This window comes from Hyperolius riggenbachi, chromosome 5, assembly GCF_040937935.1.
Source record: "Hyperolius riggenbachi isolate aHypRig1 chromosome 5, aHypRig1.pri, whole genome shotgun sequence".
NCBI classification, from domain to species: Eukaryota; Metazoa; Chordata; class Amphibia; order Anura; family Hyperoliidae; genus Hyperolius; species Hyperolius riggenbachi.
The window spans coordinates 445,479,796-445,492,303 of record NC_090650.1 but is presented as its reverse complement, the minus strand read 5'-3'; the positions used below and the strand labels follow the sequence as shown (position 1 = coordinate 445,492,303).

General features: G+C 47.6%; 1 protein-coding gene across 1 annotated transcript; it reads left to right on the top strand.

The window, feature by feature from the left end:
- Positions 1 to 6,927: 6,927 nt before the first annotated feature.
- LOC137519262 (E3 ubiquitin/ISG15 ligase TRIM25-like) lies at positions 6,928 to 8,971 on the top strand. The gene has a single exon (XM_068238159.1). It carries the CDS (start codon positions 6,934 to 6,936, stop codon positions 8,818 to 8,820), a length of 1,887 nt encoding a protein of 628 aa, XP_068094260.1. The 5' UTR covers positions 6,928 to 6,933; the 3' UTR covers positions 8,821 to 8,971.
- The last annotated feature ends 3,537 nt before the right edge of the window (positions 8,972 to 12,508 follow it).

Sequence of the window (12,508 nt, the reverse complement as noted above, 5' to 3'; positions counted from 1 at the left end):
ATTGTCCATTTACAGAGAGATTTCTCCCACCCAGCATGGGTATGTGTAAAAATACACCACAAAACACATTATACTACTTCTCCTGAGTATGGCGATACCACATGTGTGACACTTTTTTGCAGCCTAGGTGCGCTAAAGGGCCCAACGTCCTATTCACAGGTCATTTTGAGGCATTTGTTTTCTAGACTACTTCTCACGGTTTAGGGCCCCTAAAATGCCAGGGCAGTATAGGAACCCCACAAGTGACCCCATTTTAGAAAGAAGACACCCCAAGGTATTCCGTTAGGGGTAGGTTGAGTTCATAGAAGATTTTATTTTTTGTCACAAGTTAGTGAAAAATGACACTTTGTGAAAAAAACAATAAAAATCCAATTTCCGCTAACTTTTGACAAAAAATAAAATCTTCTATGAACTCATCATACACCTAACAGAATACCTTGGGGTGTCTTCTTTCTAAAATGGGGTCACTTGTGGGGTTCCTATACTGCCCTGGCATTTTAGGGGCCCTAAACCGCGAGGAGTAGTCTAGAAAACAAATGCCTCAAAATGACTGTTCAGGGGTATAAGCATCTGCAAATTTTGATGACAGGTGGTCTATGAGGGGGCAAATTTTGTGGAACCGGTCATAAGCAGGATGGCCTCTTAGATGACAGGATGTATTGGGCCTGTTCTGATGGATAGGAGTGCTAGGGGGGTGACAGGAGGTGATTGATGGGTGTCTCAGGGGGCGGTTAGAGGGGAAAATAGATGCAATCAATGCACTGGGGAGGTGATCGGAAGGGGGTCTGAGGGAGATCTGAGGGTTTGGCCGAGTGATCAGGAGCCCACACGGGGCAAATTAGGGCCTGATCTGATGGGTAGGTGTGCTAGGGGGTGACAGGAGGTGATTGATGGGTGTCTCAAGGTGTGATTAGAGGGGGGAAATAGATGCAAGCAATGCACTGGCGAGGTGATCAGGGCTGGGGTCTGAGGGCGTTCTGAGGTGTGGGCGGGTGATTGGGTGCCCTAGGGGCAGATTAGGGTCTAATCTGATGGGTAACAGTGACAGGTGGTGATAGGGGGTGATTGATGGGTAATTAGTGGGTGTTTAGAGGAGAGAAGAGATGTAAACACTGCACTTGGGAGGTGATCTGATGTCGGACCTGCGGGCGATCTATTGGTGTGGGTGGGTGATCAGATTGCCCGCAAGGGGCAGGTTAGGGGCTGATTGATGGGTGGCAGTGCCAGGGGGTGATTGATGGGTGGCAGTGACAGGGGGTGATTGATGGGTGATTGACAGGTGATCAGTGGGTTATTACAGGGAATAACAGATGTAAATATTGCACTGGCGAATTGATAAGGGGGGGTCTGAGGGCAATCTGAGCGTGTGGGCGGGTGATTGGGTGCCCGCAAGGGGCAGATTAGGGTCTAATCTGATGGGTAACAGTGACAGGTGGTGATAGGGGGTGATTGATGGGTGATTGATGGGTAATTAGTGGGTGTTTAGAGGAGAGAATAGATGTAAACACTGCGCTTGGGTGGTGATCTGATGTCGGACCTGCGGGCGATCTATTGGTGTGGGTGGGTGATCAGATTGCCCGCAAGGGGCAGGTTAGGGGCTGATTGATGGGTGGCAGTGCCAGGGGGTGATTGATGGGTGGCAGTGACAGGGGGTGATTGATGGGTGATTGACAGGTGATCAGTGGGTTATTACAGGGAATAACAGATGTAAATATTGCACTGGCGAATTGATAAGGGGGGGTCTGAGGGCAATCTGAGCGTGTGGGCGGGTGATTGGGTGCCCGCAAGGGGCAGATTAGGGTCTAATCTGATGGGTAACAGTGACAGGTGGTGATAGGGGGTGATTGATGGGTGATTGATGGGTAATTAGTGGGTGTTTAGAGGAGAGAAGAGATGTAAACACTGCATTTGGGAGGTGATCTGATGTCGGATCTGCGGGCGATCTATTGGTGTTGGTGGGTGATCAGATTGCCCGCAAGGGGCAGGTTAGGGGCTGATTGATGGGTGGCAGTGACAGGGGGTGATTGACGGGTGATTGACAGGTGATTGACAGGTGATCAGGGGGGATAGATGCATACAGTACACGGGGGGGGTCTGGGGGGGTGTCTGGGGAGAATCTGAGGGGTGGGGGGGTGATCAGGAGGGAGTAGGGGGCAGATTAGGGACTAAAAAAAAAAATAGCGTTGACAGATAGTGACAGGGAGTGATTGATGGGTGATTAGGGGGGTGATTGGGTGCAAACAGTGGTCTGGGGGGTGGGCAGGGGGGGGTCTGAGGGGTGCTGTGGGCGATCAGGGGGCAGGGGGGGGGGGAATCAGTGTGCTTGGGTGCAGACTAGGGTGGCTGCAGCCTGCCCTGGTGGTCCCTCGGACACTGGGACCACCAGGGCAGGAGGCAGCCAGTATAATAGGCTTTGTATACATTACAAAGCCTATTATACACTTTCTGTGCGGCGATCGGGCAGCTAGTAACCCGCCGGCGCTTCCGAACGGCCGGCGGGTTACAGCGAGCGGTGGGCGGAGCCAGTCCCCGGCAGCTGATCGCGTCACAAATGACGCGATCGCCGCATAGCCACTCCCGCAGCCGCCCCCGCCGATGGGCGTATTGCGGTCGTTTGGGCCCGGACTTTGCCGCCGCCCATCGGCTGGGGGCGGTCCTTAAGTGGTTCAACAAATCTGATAGGCTGTTTGTGGCCCGCCCCCTTTTCAAAATGTGGACCCCAGTTACCCAATGACCGACTGTACCAGGTTTGAGGCCTTTGCCATTAAGGGTGTAAAAATGGCAGCAATGTAAATATCTCCCTTTGAAAATCAATAGGTGAATTATGATTGGCTGTTATAGGCTCCACCCAGTTTTCTGAATATTAATCCTAGTCACCCAGTGACCATCTGGGCAAAGTTTGAGAACCCTGCCATTAACAGTGTAAGAATGTCTGCAGTTTATATTTTTCCTTGTAAACAATTTAGTTTTCGGGTCCACCCACTTTTTTTTTACCTTGACACACAGTCACTCAATGACTAAGTTTATGAGCTTTAGAGTCCTTGGTATCAATCATTTGTATATTCCCATAGAAATAAAACAAATCTAATTGGTGGTTTGTGGCTCCCGAATTTGAACCCAGTGACTCACTGTATCAGGTTTGAGGCATCTGCCATCAACAGTGTAAGAATGGCAGCAATTTATATTTTCCCAGAAATGTGTTTTTGGCTCCGCCCACTCTTTTGCAACCTGAACACACAGTCACTCAATGACCAAGTTTGTGAGCTTTCGGGTTCCTGACATAAAAAATGTGTGAATGGGAGCAGTTTATTCACCAAGGAAATCTGATTGGCTGTTGTAGGCTCCACCCACTTTCCTGAATATTAATCCCATTCACCCAGTGACCAACTGTGGGAAGTTTGAGAACCCTGCGATTAACAGTCTAAGAATGGCTGCAGTTTACATTTTCCCATTAAAAATGAATGGCTGGAATTTGATTGGCTGTTTTATGCTCCGCCCACTTTTCCTTCATTTGTAACCTCGATCACCAAGTGACCAACTGTGCCAAGTGTGGGGAATCTGGCTTGATTACTGTCAGAATGGCAGCCTTTTACATTTTTCCCATTGACATGCATGGGTGAAATCTGATTGGCTGTTTGTAGCTCCGCCCAGGTGTGCAGGGGGGACGCGAGACCCCCAGAACGTATCATCCTAGGTAGTAAGGGATCTGTATACCAAGTTTCCTTCAAACCGGTCAAGGTGTTTTCGAGTGACAGCGGCACATACATACATACATACATATATACATACATACATACACACACACACACATACAGTACATACATCCGATTTTATATATATACATTTATATAGCACTGACATCTTCTGCAGCACATTACAGAGTACATAGTCATGTCACTGACTGTCCTCAGAGGAGCTCACAATCTAATCCTACCACAGTCATAGTCTAATGTCCAGTGGCGTAGCTACAGACCTCAGGGCCCCGATGCAGAATTTGGACATGGGCCCCCTCGCCCCCCATACTTACTCTGCCAGTGCCTTATGTATTCTTTCAAGGGATGTGGAAGCAGACAGCAATATAGCTGTCACTGCAGGCCAGTGTCCTCAGCAAACAGGCGTGTGCACCATGTGACGCCGGTAGCATTGGATCTGGGGGAGGGAGGGTAAGGAATATTGAGGGGGTAGTGAGAAGAGAGAGCGGGATTATTAGGGGTCTGGGAAAGGGAGGGTGGGGAATATTGAGGGGGGAATGAAGAGAAAAAGGGGGGTTATTAGGGGGGGTGAGTGAGGAGAGACGGGGGGTTATTAGGAGTCTGGGAAAGGGAGGATGAGGAATATTGAGGGAGGAGTGAGGCGAGAGAGGGGAGCTATTATTAGGGGTCGGGGGACAGTGAAGAATATTGAGGGGGAAGTGAGGAGAGACGGGGGGGGGGGGGGGGGGGGGGTTATTAGGGGTCGGGGGAGTAAGAAGGGAGAGCAGTTAGGAGTCTGGGAAAGGGAGGGTGAAGAATATTGAGGGGGGAGTGAGGGAGGTTATTAGGAGTCTGGGGGAGAGAGGTTGAGGGGGGGCTAGTGAGAATTCTGGGGGGTGGATAGAAAGACAGGAAATTACTAGGGGTCTGGTGGAGGAAGGTTAGTGAGCCCTGTTGCGGGCTCTGGATACAGTAAAGGCTGATAAGCAGTGACAGGGAAATAAAGAGGGAGACAGCACTCACCTCTCATACCTCCCGCTCTGTTTGCCTGGGGGAAGGGAGCTCTTGGCTCATCTCCATCTTCTCCCATGCTCTGTCCTCTGTCCTTGCTGTGCCAGCCAATGGGATTTGCAGGGGCAGGGCTCGGTGAAAGAATCAAGCAACTCACAGGAACGATCCTGTGAGAGGCGGAGCTACCCGCGATTTGGGGGCGGAGCTACCCGCGATTTGGGGGCGGGGCTAAGCGGCTGTCACGGAGGGCCTGGGGACAGAGGAGAATGCGGGGAGCAGGGGCCGGTACGGGCCCTAGGAGATCGAGGGCCCGGTCGCCAGTGCGACTGCTGCGACCCCTGCTCCTACGCCAGTGCTAATGTCCTACCATATTATTATTATGTATATATAGAGCAGTGGCATCTTCTGCAGCACATTACAGAGTACATAGTCATGTCACTGACTGTCCTCAGAGGAGCTCACACTCTAATCCTACCATAGTCATAGTCTAATGTCCTACCATATTATTATTATGTATTTATATAGCACTGGCATCTCCTGCAGCACATTACAGAGTACATAGTCATGTCACTGACTGTCCTCAGAGGAGCTCACACTCTAATCCTACCATAGTCATAGTCTAATGTCCTACCATATTATTATGTATTTATATAGCACTGACATCTTCTGCAGCACATTACAGAATACATAGTCATGTCACCGACTGTCCTCAGAAGAGCTCACAGTCTAATCCTACCATAGTCCTAGTCTAATGTCCTACCATATTATTATTATGTATTTATATAGCACTGACATCTTCTGCAGCACATTACAGAGTACATAGTCATATCACTGACTGTCCTCAGAGGGGCTCACAATCTAATCCTTCCAAAGTCATAGTCTAATGTCCTACCATATTATTATTATGTATTTATATAGCACTGACATCTTCTGCAGCACATTACAGAATACATAGTCATGTCACTGACTGTCCTCAGAGGAGCTCACAGTCTAATCCTACCATAGTCATAGTCTAATGTCCTACCATATTATTATTATGTATTTATATAGCACTGACATCTTCTGCAGCACATTACAGAGTACATAGTCATGTCACTGACTGTTCTCAGAGGAGCTCACACTCTAATCCCACCCTAGTCATAGTCTAATGCCCTACCATATTATTATTATGTATTTATATAGCACTGACATCTTCTGCAGCACATTACAGAGTACATAGTCATGTCACTGACTGTCCTCAGAGGAGCTCACAGTCTAATCCTACCAAAGTCCTAGTCTAATGTCCTACCATATTATTATTATGTATTTATATAGCACTTACATCTTCTGCAGCACATTACAGAGTACATAGTCATGTCACTGACTGTTCTCAGAGGAGCTCACACTCTAATCCCACCCTAGTCATAGTCTAATGCCCTACCATATTATTATTATGTATTTATATAGCACTGACATCTTCTGCAGCACATTACAGAGTACATAGTCATGTCACTGACTGTCCTCAGAGGAGCTCACAGTCTAATCCTACCATAGTCATAGTGTAATGTCCTACCATATTATTATTATGTATTTATATAGCACTGACAGCTTCTGCAGCACATTACAGAGTACATAGTCATGTCACTGACTGTCCTCAGAGGAGCTCACAATCTAATCCTACCATAGTCATAGTGTAATGTCCTACCATATTATTATTATGTATTTATATAGCACTGACATCTCCTGCAGCACATTACAGAGTACATAGTCATGTCACTGACTGTCCTCAGAGGAGCTCACACTCCAATCCTACCATAGTCCTAGTCTAATGTCCTACCATATTATTATTATGTATTTATATAGCACTGACATATTCTGCAGCACATTACAGAGTACATAGTCATGTCACTGACTGTCCTCAGAGGAGCTCACACTCTAATCCTACCATAGTCATAGTCTAATGTCCTACCATATTATATTATGTATTTATATAGCACCGACATCTTCTGCAGCACTTTACAGAGTACAGTCTTGTTGCTGATCATGCCTGAAAGGGAATTCCATTATAATTCTTGCTATAATCATACATTATGTCCCTATTATAATTTTGCTTTATTTGTAAAGTTTTTATTTGATTAAAAGAAAAACCGCTGTGACGCTGCCCCTCCCCCAGGCAAGTAATAAGTAACTGGTTCTTCTGGATTCCGAGAATCAGAGACTTTCACTTTGGTTTCCTGTCCTGCTGCCAGCGATGGCGTCTGCTGATCTGAGGGAAGAGCTGGAGTGTCCCGTCTGTCTGACCATTTATACAGATCCTGTAAGCCTGACATGTGGTCACAACTTCTGCCGGGTCTGTATTGATCGTGTGCTGGACTCACAGGAGGGGTCTGTAGGTTATTCCTGTCCTGAATGTAGAGAGGAGTACGAGGAGCGGCCTGGATTACACAGGAACATTGCTCTGAGGAACATAGCAGGGTGTTTCCTGTCTACTCAGCCAGATCAGGAGAAGGCCGGAGTCCATTGTACTTACTGTATCCATTCTCCTGTACCTGCTGTTATGTCCTGTCTGCAGTGTGACGCTTCTATGTGTGATAAACACCTTAGAGTCCACAGCAAGGCACCAGAACACGTCTTATGTGCCCCCACCACCTCCCCGGAGACCAGGAAATGCTCCGTCCATAAGGAAATACTGAAGTATTACTGCACTGAGGATGCTGCCTGTGTCTGTGTGTCCTGCTATGTGATCGGGGGACATGTAGGACATAAGATGATGTCACTGGATGAGGCCTCTGAGGAGAAGAAGAAGAAGCTGAGAAATGATCTGCAGACACTGATGGCAGAGACAGAGGAGGCTGAGAAAAGAGTCCAGAGTCTGGAGGAACGCAGGAGAAAAGCACAAGGAAAAGCAGATGGTGAAGCAGAGAGAGTCACTGCCCTGTTTAGAGACCTCAGGAGACGGCTGGATGAGCTGGAGAAGAGAATCCTGAGTGACATCATGAGGCAGGCAGAGATGATGTCACAATCCTATGATGACATCATCAGACAGCTGGAGATAAAGAAGGAGGAGCTGTCTCTGAAGATGCGTCACATTGAGGAGCTGTGTAACATGACTGATCCACTGACGGTCTTACAGGAATCACACACAGGTGACTTGTGTGACACGGAGGACAGACATGATAAGCAGCTCAATGATGGAGGGGATCTGGATGTGGCCGGCATCTCACACACATTACACACAGGACTAGCTGATATCATGTCTGGGGTAATTGTGCAGCAACATACAGAAACACAGGCCATGCCCCCACTATCCAGGCCACGCCCCCACCCCACCCCCACCGCACAACACACACAGGCCTATCCACATTCCAGTACAGAGGACAAACCTCCCATCACTGCTACACTATCCAGGCCACGCCCCCAACCCACCCCCACCGCACAACACACACAGGCCTATCCACATTCCAGTACAGAGGACAAAGTTCCCATCACTGCTAAACTCTCCAGGCCACACCCCCACCCCTCCCCCACAGCACAACACACACAGCGCCAGGCTGGGGGGACAAATATTGGGGCTGCACAGCAAACATCAGGGCTGCCAGTGTATGCAGACATATTACTGGATGTAGCCACAGCTAATAATTATCTATATATATCACATGACAGGAAAACTGCATCCTGGTCACCTAGAGGGGAGAACCGCCCAGACACACCAGAGAGATTTCAGGATTATACTCCTCAGGTGTTGAGCAGCCGGAGTTTCTCCTCAGGGCGACATTACTGGGAAGTGGATGTTGGGGGATCATGTATATGGAGAGTTGGGATGTGTTACCCCAGTATAGCCAGGAGAGGGGAGGAGTCAGTGATTGGAGGGAATAACAAGTCCTGGGGTTTGCACAGGGGGGGTAATCATTACTCAGTGATACATGACAGGAAAGAGATCCGGTTACCTGATGGGATCCCCAGTGATAGAGTCAGGATATATCTGGATTATGAGGCCGGGCAGATCTCCTTTTATGCCCTGTGTGACCCCATCAGACACCTCCACACCTTCACTGCCACCTTCACTGAGCCCCTCCATGCTGCGTTATGTGTGGTGGGAGGTTGTATAAAGATATCTGGGGGGAGTCAGGGGGTGTGAGAGCTCCGCCCACTGGTGACATCACAGGGAGAGGATTGTGATTGGCTGATTGTCCTGCCAGTAATTACTAGCTGTCTGTGATTTCCAGGGACAATTCCTGGTTTCTGTCCTGAAACTCATTTATTGCCACTGGCGTCACTATGGAGGGGGGGGGGGGGGGTGATCCGCACCTCGCTTGACACAAGAGAAGGGTGACAGCCGGGTTGCCAATGCCAGCATGTCTATACTGCCCCCTTGCTGTAGTTTACACAAGTGCATCGCTGTGGGTACCGGGCAGGCAGGGGACCTCCGGCTGCAGCAGAAGTAACATTTCCCTTCTCTCCCGCCCTCCAATCAGTAAAGCTCTCTGCCACACTGCTGCCTCTCTCCAACCAATCAAACAGAGGCAGCCAGCTGAGAGCCCGCCCACACCATCCCCGGGAGACCAGCAGCAGCTGCAGGAGAGAGCAGTATGTGACAGTGTGACAGTGTGACAAGCCATCCTCCTCATTCCCCCCAGATTCCTGTGTATATTCTGCAGGCAGCCAGCTCAGCCTTCCTGTCCAGCATCATTTACAGCCTTTGTTGTTGTCCTGCTGAGATCATCTGATCTTTACTACTGCATACCTCTCAGCTTTTTAAGATGAGAAAAAGGGACACTTAAGCCACGCCCCTGTCACACCCCTGGCCACACCCTCACACGCCTCTAGTCACGCATACCATAAAGATTTCATAAGAAACATTTGTTGTTTTATAATTCAAACCACACTGGTCCTTTCTATCCTGGTTCATTTTCCTTCATAGTAACATTTTAAAATTAGTCATATATCAATTTAAAGGTTGGGAATAAAGTTTAGAGTCAATCAAACACATTTTTTGTATAGAAATATATATATTTACATAGAAAGAGGGACAAAGTCCTGAAAGAGGGACACATGAGGGTGAAAGAGGGACAGAGGGACAGGGCTCCCAAAAAGGGACTGTCCCTCCGAAAAAGGGACAGTTGGGAGCTATGCTATTGTTATTTCCCACAATGCAATAAGGTTCACAGACAGGAAACTGTCAGGACCATGGTGCTGACATCACACAGTGGGAGGGGTTTCATTACAATATCAGCCATACAGCGCCTCCTGATGGTCTGTTTATGAAAAGGAAAAGATTTCTCATGGGAAAAGGGGGTATCAGTTACTGAGTGTGATGAAGCTCAATTCTTGGTCATGGTTTCTCTTTAAAGTAATTGATCTGACCCATGTTATGTCTTCATGCTATGAATGCAAGTCGATCAGAGTCAATCGAATGATATATGAATAGTAGCCGATTCCTGTGTGATCGACCGATATCTGCCATCCTGCTCGATTTACTAAGCTGGTCGATTTGACATAATATAGGTTACTTTTCATAGATTGGGCATACTGGAACACACTCAATTCTCTCTCAATTCAATAAAATTATTGATTCAAATGGTTGATCGTATAGCCAGATTGCTAGATGTTCGGCCACGCAGGAGGGACACAGTCCTCTGTATGGATATGTGCTCATGTGTAAAACAGCAAATGCAATTTAAGTAAGCATTCCCCAACCAACACTCTGTCCTGATATGACCCAGGCAGTGGCTGCAGTTACCTTCAGCAGATAGCAGGATATGAGGCTTTATAACCATATATTTTACATATAACCGTTCTCCAGCCACTGCTATATCCTGATATGACCCAGGCGATGGCTGCAGTGATCACCAGCAGGGATGGCCAATGGGATTCCAATATTGGATTGTTTGGTAAAATCTTATGGGTACAATATCTGCCAATCCTCCTGAACTGTCCGCATGGCACAATCTTCAGCCGGATCTGTGCTGTGTGTGTCCCCAAAAAGAAAGTCACCTTCCACAAATGTGACCAAATTCAAATGTCCACTAATTGTCAGCTCCTCAGGCCAGATAACCACATAGCTGTACCTGTATCTAAATAACATATATGCAGCAATTATACAAAAAACATTTCTTCTTAATAATATATCCATGTTTTATAGAAATAGCTGAATATATTGATGATTACAGTATATAAACTGCTAGCTGTCCCTGCTGCACTAATATAATGTGTGTAACTTCCTCTGTTTATCTCTGTGGCGTTGATGAAAAAATAACCTCTAAGCTCACATGTTACTAGCTGGCATTCAGCTGTGACTATCAGAGCCACGTTTAAAGTACCCCTGACCTGGTCTTACATACTTTTAAAATTGTTTTATTGCTGCTGTTGTGACTTTCTCACACCATCCTCCCCCCTCCAGCGCCCCCCTGTGGCCACTTTCTGGCAACAATTATGAGTGGGGAGGAAGTGGCAGTTCTTCCTTCCCTCTGTACGTCCTAAACTCCGCCTCCTCCACTCGTCGCTTTAGGTCCGTATATGTTTCACTGCACACAGTGCACAGGGTAGCCGCGCTGTGTGTGTGCTTGTTATAATTGAGGTTGGAAGGATATCCTACCCCAGTTATCACAAGTCCATATACAGTGCAGCTCCCCTGCATGCTGTGTGCAGTGAAACATAAAACGGAACTAAAGCGGCCGGTGGAGGGGGCGGAATTATGGACGCGCACACAAGAGGAAGAACTACCACCTCCTCCCCGCTCATAATTGTTGCCAAAACAGGGCCACAGGGGGGCACTGGAAGGGGGAGGCACCAATAGTAAAACACTATTAAAAGATTAAGGGGGGGGGACCGGGTCAGGGGTGTTTGTAGGCCGGATCCACACTATAAGCGATTTTCTGAGCGCTTGTGATTGCTGAACGCTTTCTGAGTGCTTTTTAAAAATCACTCTCATTCACTTCCATTAAAATCGCAGTAAAAATCATGTAAAACTCACCACGATCGTGCTATTGCATAATGCGGCAATTTTTACCGCGTTTTTACTGAAAGTGAATGGGAGTAATTTTTTAAAAAGCACTCAGAAAGCGCTCAGCAATCACAAGCGCTCAGCAAGTGCTCAGAAAGCGCTTATAGTGTGGATCCAGCCTAAGGGCCCTTTTACAATCGGTTGCTGTCAGTTATAACTTAAAGAAAACTGATTTTCTGATTAAAGCCCATGTTTTCCTATGACTCAGTTCACACTACAGTATATGCATTTTAACTGAAAGCTTTTTCACAATGCACTGCTATGGAAAAAACCACAAGGGCCTGTTTCCACTATACGCAGATTCTGGATGCAGAAAACTGACTCCAATGGGAAATCTGCATCAGAATAATCTGCGTGTAATGGAAATAGGCCCATTGGAGTCAGTTTTAACCACAATCACTAAGGGCTGGAACCCACAGGAGCGCTTTTGGCAGCGTTTTGGCAGCACTGCGATACGCTAGCGTTTTGCCAAAATGCTGGGCTAATGTTAATGGATGGGGCAACTTCCACAGGAGCGTTTGCGTTTCCCAGAAACGCAAACGCAGGACATGCAGCATTTTGAGAGCGTTAGCGCTTCAATGTAAAGTATTGAACCGCTAGCGGAAACGCTCAGCAAAACCTAAACTGAGCGGTTTTGCTAGCGTTTTGCGGTTCAGCACACTGTAACAAAATGAAAAATAATTCACAGGACCAATCAGGATAAAAACGCAAAACGCAAAACGCTAGGCACCCGCTGGGCAAAAAAACACAATGTTGCAAAATGCAAAATGCATGAATCCGCTTGCAAACCGCTCACACAAAACGCTAGCGGTTGCGTTTAGCG

Excerpts from the sequence above, each read along its gene's own strand:
- LOC137519262 (XM_068238159.1), top strand. The coding sequence starts at position 6,934 with ATGGCGTCTGCTGATCTGAGGGAAGAGCTGGAGTGTCCCGTCTGTCTG.